Consider the following 8725-nt stretch of genomic DNA (forward strand, 5'->3'; position numbering starts at 1 on the left):
ATGAGCGACTCTCACAGAAGGTGAAACACTATTTTTTTTTTATGCTTTTGGTTATGTCAATAAGATTTTGCCTTTAAAATTTAATAGTTCAATTATACTATTAAGCACACAAAATTTTTTAAATCAATTCATGGGATATATAAGGTAAAGTGTGCAAGATAATAAATATATATATAGAGTGTCCGACTATTTTTATGTCTAATTTTCACAACTCAATGCTTAGGACGCTTGGAGTCAGCCGAGGTCAGTGATTCGGTGGTAAGGATCGGAGGCCCACATAGGAAGGGGTCAACGACACAGAAGAGTCAAAGCTCCGGCTGAGGGGGGAGGAAGTCACCTGGCTGATCGGCCGGAGTAGATTCTGTGTCGGCACGAAGACAGCTTGACCTCGGGTTGAGCTTCCGACGCTCACAAGCTCCCTTATAGAGGAACCGCTATGCCGAGTGGCCAGTCTGGTCGGCCAAACTGCAGAACAACTGGCTTCAAGGCCGTCTCAAGATTCCTTGAGGCCCTAGGCAAAAAAATTTAAAAACACAATTTTTTAATATATTTTTAATTTTCTTTAACATTTTTCATTTAGATTTGGGACCGAAAATAATAATTTTAAAAAAAATATTTTTAAAATTAGTTATTAAAAAGAATTAAATATTATTTTTTTTAAAAAAAATAATTTTTGATATAAAAATTAGTTTTTTGAGGGTATTTTGATAATAAATTTATTTTTATTAATAAAATTATTAAATTATTTAATTTTTTTTAGTTAGAATGTCAAATAGACTTTATTAATTTAAATTTTAAAAAAATTATTTTTGCTAATGCATTTTACTTTGTATTTTATGATAAAAAAATCTCTAATTCATATTATTATCGAGAAATAAAAAGAAAGAGCGAGAAAAAAATATTATCAGCCAAAGAAGAGAAGGACGTTATCGGTGAGGAAGGAGAAACATGCAAAATCTTCTATAAGAATAGTATTACTAATTGTAAAATAAAATGGGAATCGGAGTAATAATAAAAAAAGAAAGAAATATGTCAATTTAAAAATGAATTATATTTAAGGCAGAATAAAATCTCATATAAAATTATGGTAGACAATTAATGAGGAAATAAAGATAATTACAAGTTATAAATAGGAAGTGGAATCGATAATAAATTAATTGACAAGGTGTCATTAATGAATTAACAAGACATTTATAATTAATTAATATTAATGATGCTAATTTAATTTCTTTAATATTTTTAATTAATTAATCAATGGGCCCCAATAAAATTGGGGCCCTAGGCATAGGCCTTAATGGCCTATGCCTTGAGCCAGGCTTGACTGGCTTGTACCCCGTCCGAGTATGTGACCGAGCGGCCTCCTCGCCCGGTCCGAGGTGCATGTATACCCGAGCGCGCTGGAGGTCGAGCGACCAGCCCGTCCGACCCAATTAGAGACAAAAGGCTTAGAAGAGGACAAAAAGGGGTAGCTAGTGATATCATTCTCGAGACACCCGCCGCCGACAAACAGCATGGTCGATGACCGGGCCGTACCGAGGATCGTACGGGGGAAGTTTCCGTTGTCGTGGTAGAGATATGCTCGGACAATTGCGGTATGGCGTCAGACACGCTTTTCTGACACAGGCATTCCGAGGTATGCTTTGAGGAGCGTGCATGCCTCGGGAAGCGTGCACGTGCCTCTACGGGGTCCTATATAAGGATCTCCCGACTTCGGCGGAGGTATGATTTTTCTCCTCATTTACTGTAGCCATAGTCTCTCTATTATGCCTCTATTTCTTCTTGCCATCGTCTGACTTAAGCGTCGAAGGGTCGTCACCGGGAACCCCCTCCCGACCCGGTTTTGTTACAGGTTCATCGGAGGCCTACTCCACTGTGGAGATCACTTGGGGGCAGTAGAAAGCGCCACGTCCCCAGTTTTCATCGACTCAGCGCACAGATAGGATCAGTCAGTCTTGTCAAAATTGAGAATTTAGATAAAATCATTAGAGCATTCATAAAATCGAATAGTAAAATTTTACATCATACTTTAAATCAATTTTAAAAGAAACATGATATATTCTTTTTAATTGATCATTAAATATTTTAATCCAAATTATAACATAAATATACATATAGACTATTTTAATTCATATAATCATAAACTACTCATATTTAAATTTTAAATAACCAAATACTTACTATGAAAATATAACATAAACATAAATTCAAATCTAAACTTAAATCTAAAGGTAAATAAAACACAAGATAATAAATTAATATAAATCATTGACAAATGCAAATCTAAAATCGTCCCAAAATGATATCATTTTGTCCAAAATATTTCCTTTTTGTTTACGACACAAAATTGATAAAATTATTTCAAGAATCATGTTTTTACATGTTTAAATGCGATTTTACAATTTTGATCCGATTTTACGATTTTGCTCCGATTTTACTTTAATACACGATTTTATCACGATTTCACTCGATTTTCATAAATAAAATCACGATTTTGTACGTTTTACGAGTTCACTTGCGATTTTGATAACATTGGTCGAGGTCACTCTGGATGCCTTAAATTATCTATCATGATGGTAAAAATTGAATACGCTCACTCTTAATATCCCATCAATTTATTTCGGATCAATATGAAGGAAATAAATCACGGACGATCACTAATCATAAATCATCTCTCATGAATATATATTATATATATGAATAAACGATTTTTGTGTTATTTTATTTTTCATGATTGCTTTCTGCCTCATTCGACGGTGATCACTTTTGACTTTAAAATCATTAAGTTTTTTCTTTTCTCTTAAAATTTTAATTTAATGAAGCAAACAGTTGGTCACTATTGTGTAAAACTTTCCTTAGTTTACTGAAGGTCAGACGCTATGGATTCCTTCCTTCCTTCCTTCCTTCTCAATTAGTAAACAGCAAGTATTAACCGTGTTTAATCCTACACCATTTCTTACCTTCCCAGTTCTTCCAACCTCCCCGAGATAGAGATAGTCAGGTAGTCAGATAGGGAGAAAGGGAGAGAGAGAGAGAGGGGCGTAATGTCGGTGCTGGGTCGGTGTTTGGGCGTACGGCGGGAGCGGCAGCTGCAGCGGGCGCTCCGCAATGGCCGCCTCACTCTCATCTGCCTCGTCCTCACCGTCGTCGTCCTCCGTGGAACTATCGGCGCTGGCCGCTTCGGCACGCCCGAGAAGGACCTCCACGACCTCCGCCGCCTCCTCCACCGCCAGCAGCACCTCCCCCACCGCGCCCTCGCCGAGCAGCACCGGGACGCCTCCTTCTTGGCCGATGACGCAGACGACCCCCCGCGCGATCCCTCCGCCCCTTACTCCCTCGGCCCCCAGATCTCCGATTGGGACCAGCAGCGCGCGGATTGGCTCCGCCGGCACCCTGACCGCCCCAGCTTCGTTTCCCCCAGCAAGCCCCGCGTGCTCCTCGTCACCGGTTCCTCCCCAGAGCCCTGTGAGAATCCCGTCGGCGACTATTTCCTCCTCAAGTTCATCAAGAACAAGATCGACTACTGCCGCGTCCATGGCCTAGAGATCTTCTACAATATGGCTAGCTTCGACGCCCAAATGGCCGGCTTCTGGGCCAAGCTGCCGCTGATCCGTTCGCTCCTCCTCTCCCATCCCGAGGTTGAGTTTCTCTGGTGGATGGACAGCGACGCTATGTTCACGGACATGGTCTTCGAGCTCCCTTGGGAGCGCTACGGCCCCTATAACCTCGTGATGCACGGTTGGGAGGAGATGGTGTACGACGAACACAACTGGATCGGCCTCAACACCGGCAGCTTTCTTCTTCGCAACTGCCAATGGTCGCTAGATCTCCTCGACGCCTGGGCGCCCATGGGCCCTAAAGGAGAGACTCGAATTGAGGCCGGCAAGGTCCTCACCGCCTACCTCAAGGACCGACCCGTCTTCGAGGCCGACGACCAGTCCGCCATGGTCTATCTCCTGGCCACCCAGCGGGAACGATGGGGCGACAAGGTCCACCTCGAGAACGGATACTACCTCCACGGCTACTGGGGCATCCTCGTCGACCGCTTCGAGGAAATGATCCAGAATGACCGCCCGGGACTCGGCGACCACCGCTGGCCCCTCGTCACCCACTTCGTCGGATGCAAGCCCTGCGGCAAATTCGGGGATTATTCAGTGGAGCGCTGCTTCAAACAGATGGACCGCGCCTTCAATTTCGGGGACAACCAGATCCTGCAGATGTATGGCTTCACTCACAAATCACTCAACAGTAGAAGCGTGAAACGGATCCGGAACGAGACCGACAACCCCTTGGATCTCAAGGATGACCTAGGGCTGCTCCATCCAGAATTCAGGGCCGCCGCCAAGGTCACTCAATCTTGACTAAAAACTCCATTTTTTTTCTCTCTTTTCCAATCTTTTTCTTCCCGTCTAGTCGAATCTAGGGCTGCTTGAACATCATTTCTTCAAACGTATATTTATGTGTGATTTTGTTGAGCATCAGATCAAACTGGTTCCTGGTATATGAATGTTCATCTGATCATCTCGCTCACTCTTCTTTGCATCTCTTGCTTGCTTAATGATACATTCACATATGCCATCTTTGATTGAGCTATAAATGTAAAATGCTAGAATTGAATCTATCATTTAGAAGGCTTCTCTCTCTATTGTTCCTGATCTGGTTAGCTTCTCCTGCACAGTTGTTCTGAAGCGCATATGCATGGCAGCAAGAAGATAAATCTACTGATGGTCTTGAAAAGACAGATCCCATAAAATCGTTTAGCTTAAAAAGAATGTGTTGCTCAAAATCGTAATCTTAATATCTTATATTTCTCTTTAGAGAGCTCAGTTTCTACCTAACCGTCATAAAAGATACCCTTTACCCGAGAGCGACCATGCACTTTGCAGATTTATATTATCTAACGACTATGTTTTTTTAATATATATATTTAAGATAAAATTAAGTGTTATTATCCTTCTGATTTATTCAATTATTTAAAATTATGTCACATCTATTTTATCTAATATTCTTTATGTACTAATAATTTAAAGCCATGCTCCAATATATTTCATATTTTCATTGCTTGGTTGAGAGAAGGAATGAAATTTTAAAATTTCTAATCTCAATTAAAAAATAAAGTAGATGAAATGAATAACTAACTTGATCAATTAGTTGAGCATGAGCCATGAGGGGTTGGGTAAATCAAAAGACAATCTGATTAGGTCGAATAAATAGGGACGATGGAATGAATTAATTTGGTGAATCGAGTTTATTCGATGAAATAGAAAGAGTGTTACGGCAATGGTAATTCTCTTATAGTTAGAAGAACCATAGGTTTAATCGTGATATTCTAATATGTTGATAATTTTACTTAATTAGGTTATACATGTGATGATTTATCTTTGAATCAAAATATTGTATCCAAGAGCTTCGTCCAAGGATCTAAAGGGTGTGTGATGGAGTGTTTTGATATTTGAGGTTGATCCTTAGCGGTTATACATTTGAATAAACCAAGATGAAGCTTTAACTCACTCTTGGAGGGATTTCCAACTTGTTCTAACCGATTGGAAGTTGGTTCAGTCAACTAAACCAAGTTGTGACACCCATGTACATCGAAAAGTGCACTTGCTAGGGATTGAACCCTCACTAGGGAGAAATACCCTGTCACTTGCCAATACGCCATGCCCGAGGGACATCTAATCCCTAATTATTAATCTCTTTTGGGTTGATATGAGATTTTGAGTTTAGTCATTTCTCGAAGGAATCTACAACATATTGTATTGTATTTGGATTGATATAATTTGCTAGAGGGTCTCTAGCAATTACAAGATCTAGCTTGAGATGACCAAGGTAGTTGGGGGAACTAAGAAAGATATTGATGGTTTACTTGTGTAGAAGATATCTAGCCTAATGGTTTCTTGATTTGGATAGAAGTCTAGATCGACTCAACTAGGAAAGATCATACTATTATAGAGACTTTCCCTATTACCTCATTTCAATGGTGAGTTAAAAAGTGATACATCAAATGTGTCATAGGTTATGAAGTAGAATCTTTGAACAACATTATATGATCTTGTTAGTATTGTGATTGTTTTGTATTTCTTTTTGAATGTAGTTATAGTAGTTTGATATCGTGATTGCACACAAACTTGAATATAACAATTGTATTTAAGTCGTGTTGATTGCAAGAATAAAAAAGAATTGAAAATTATCCATTCAACCCCTGCTACCTGAACAATAATCATTCTAACATTTAATTTTGGAGCAACCGCTTAAGCATTTAAATTAATATTTAAGAGCAATGACCAATAATCAATTAGACAACTTTCATCTTCCTATATTTAACAAAGACTTTGCTTATGGAAACACATTCCTTGTAATTCACTATTTTTCTTCTTAAAAATCTTCCGAGGGTAGAAAAAGCTGTTACACTCTTCTCTTATAAGATGAAAATGAAGCAAAAGAAGAGTTACAAGATTAGATCAATGAGCATTAGGGAAAATTTTGTTGGTGCAGGGAGCGTAATATTTAATCCAGAATTTTAATATATGATTAAAGTTAAAGTTAGGTTAGTTGTGATCTAACAATTTGTGTTAAGTGTGTAGGTGCATGTTACTTGACAAATAGTGAAATCCTGGTTGGGAGTCAAACAATGATTAAATCCTAGTAGAACTAGGCAACTGAAGATTTGATTGAAAGTCAGACATGAGCTAAGTTTTGGTTGGAACCAAGTACGCAAGCCCTAGCTGGGTGCAAGGTGAATCAAAGACCAAGTAAAGCAAGCTGGGAGCTGAAGGCTTGGTGGACAAAGACCAAGTGGAGTACGTTGAGATCTGAAGCTTGGCGAACAAAACTAAGTAGAGTAAGTTGGGAGCTGAAGCTTGGTAAACAAGTTCAAGTGGAATTAACTGGGAGTTGTAGCTTGACAACTCAGTCTAGATGAGTCAGCTGGGGGCTGAACATCTAGACTCAAAGTAAGTACAAGTAACTTTACATTTTCTATCTTACTCATTACATGTAACCACCGTAGGAAAACAAGGTTTGCTTTTCCAAGTGATCGGAGGGAGTCCGTGGTGATTGGCTGGTGATAACTCTTGATAAGGAAATTCGAATCCGACAACAATATTAGGCGGGGGCGACCGGAGGATATAGACGACCAGAGCAGTTTTCATGCGACCGGGAGATGACATTATCAACAATTCAAGCTAGTCGGGTCAAGATCAGGGTTGACTCCTCTCCAAGTGACCGGAGCAATTCCAGTCAACCAGAGAGGTTCGTTAATGTTATCTAACAGATAAAAGTTGCAGCCACGTCAGCACCTATCCAGTGACCGTGAAGGCTCCAAGTGATCAAAGAAGGGTTATATAAACGGTTTCGAGGCTAAGCTTGAAAATTACTCAATCACTCATCTACATAGAATTCACTTTTGTTCTCGTGCTTTAAGTGCTCTCTCATCTTCTGTGCTATGACACGCTGCAACTTGCGCTTCATTTTTGATCGGCAATACTCGTGTAACATTTTTATTTATTTTTGTGTTGTCATATTGATTATATTTGTGCTTAAATTTTTAGATTTCTTTTGTAAGATTTTCCTCTCTCTAGACACTTTTTGGGAAAAGTAAATTAGAAATAAGAATCATAATTTTATAATTGCTATGTGTGTACATTTCTGATTTGATTGATCAACTACTTGCTGTTTGGGTTGTAAGGTTGCAAATATAGTCCCACATTGAAAACACATGGGAAAAATTATGAGTTTATAAGAAAAAGATATCTCTATTGGTATAAGACCTTTTTGGTAGAGCCCAAAAATAAAACCATAAGGGGTTCGGCCCAAAGGGGACAATATCATATCATTGTAGAGATATCTAAATTTCTTTTGGTCATAACAATTGATATTAGAGTGAGGTCACTCTTCACCGGACTAACCGCCATAAGAAGCACGAGGCAAAGCCATGATCCAAGATTGAACCATGTGGGTGAAACCTTGAACAAAGAAGGGGAGACCCTGAGTAGGTCAAGAGTGACCCAATTCTCAAGGGGAGGTCCTGAGGAGGTCAAGAATGACCCGATACTTAAGGGAGGCTTGTGGTCCTTTGTTTGAAGGGGGGTTGTTGGGGATGGAAAGAATTTAGATATCTTCACAATGGTATGATATTATCAACTTTGGGTCTAAACCCTCATGGTTTTGCTCTTGGGCTCTACCCCAAAGACCTCATGCTAATAGAGATATCTTTTTCTTATAAATCCATGATCTTTCCCATGTATTTTCAATGTGGAACTATGTTTGCAACCTTGCAATCTCATCAATCACCCCTCAAACAAAGGACCATAGAGTCTCCCTCAAGCATTGAGTCACTCTTGACTTGCTCAAGGTCTCCCCTCGAGTAATGGGTAACTCTTGATTTATTTAGGGTCTCCCCTCAAGCATCAGGTCACACTCTTGACCTGCTCAGGTCTTCCATCAAGCATTAGGTCACTGACCTACTCAGGGTCTTTCCTACTTCGTTCAAGGTTTCACCCACATGGTCCCCCTCAAGCATCAGGTCACTCTTGACCTGCTCAGGGCCTTTCCTCGAATATCTGGTCACTCTTGATCTGCTCAGGGCCTCCCTTTAAGCATCAGGTCATACTTTTGACCTGCTCAGAGCCTTCCCTCAAGCATCAGGCCACTGATTTGCTCAGGACCTCTCCTACTTCGTTCAAGGTTTCACCCACATGGTTCGATCTTGGATCATGACTCTGACTCT

The 8725-nt window shown here is 40.0% G+C and overlaps 1 protein-coding gene across 1 annotated transcript; it reads left to right on the forward strand.

Annotated features, from left to right (window-relative positions):
- Nucleotides 1–2954: 2954 nt before the first annotated feature.
- Nucleotides 2955–4527, forward strand: LOC121981373 (probable xyloglucan 6-xylosyltransferase 1). Its single transcript, XM_042533849.1, has one exon. It carries the CDS (start codon nucleotides 3042–3044, stop codon nucleotides 4356–4358), a length of 1317 nt encoding a protein of 438 aa, XP_042389783.1. The 5' UTR covers nucleotides 2955–3041; the 3' UTR covers nucleotides 4359–4527.
- Nucleotides 4528–8725: the final 4198 nt, after the last annotated feature.

The sequence above is a fragment of the Zingiber officinale genome, chromosome 5A (genome assembly GCF_018446385.1).
Source record: "Zingiber officinale cultivar Zhangliang chromosome 5A, Zo_v1.1, whole genome shotgun sequence".
NCBI classification, from domain to species: domain Eukaryota; kingdom Viridiplantae; phylum Streptophyta; class Magnoliopsida; order Zingiberales; family Zingiberaceae; genus Zingiber; species Zingiber officinale.

Bases quoted from the DNA above. Each gene is read 5' to 3' on its own strand.
- LOC121981373 (XM_042533849.1), top strand. From the start codon at position 3,042: ATGTCGGTGCTGGGTCGGTGTTTGGGCGTACGGCGGGAGCGGCAGCTG.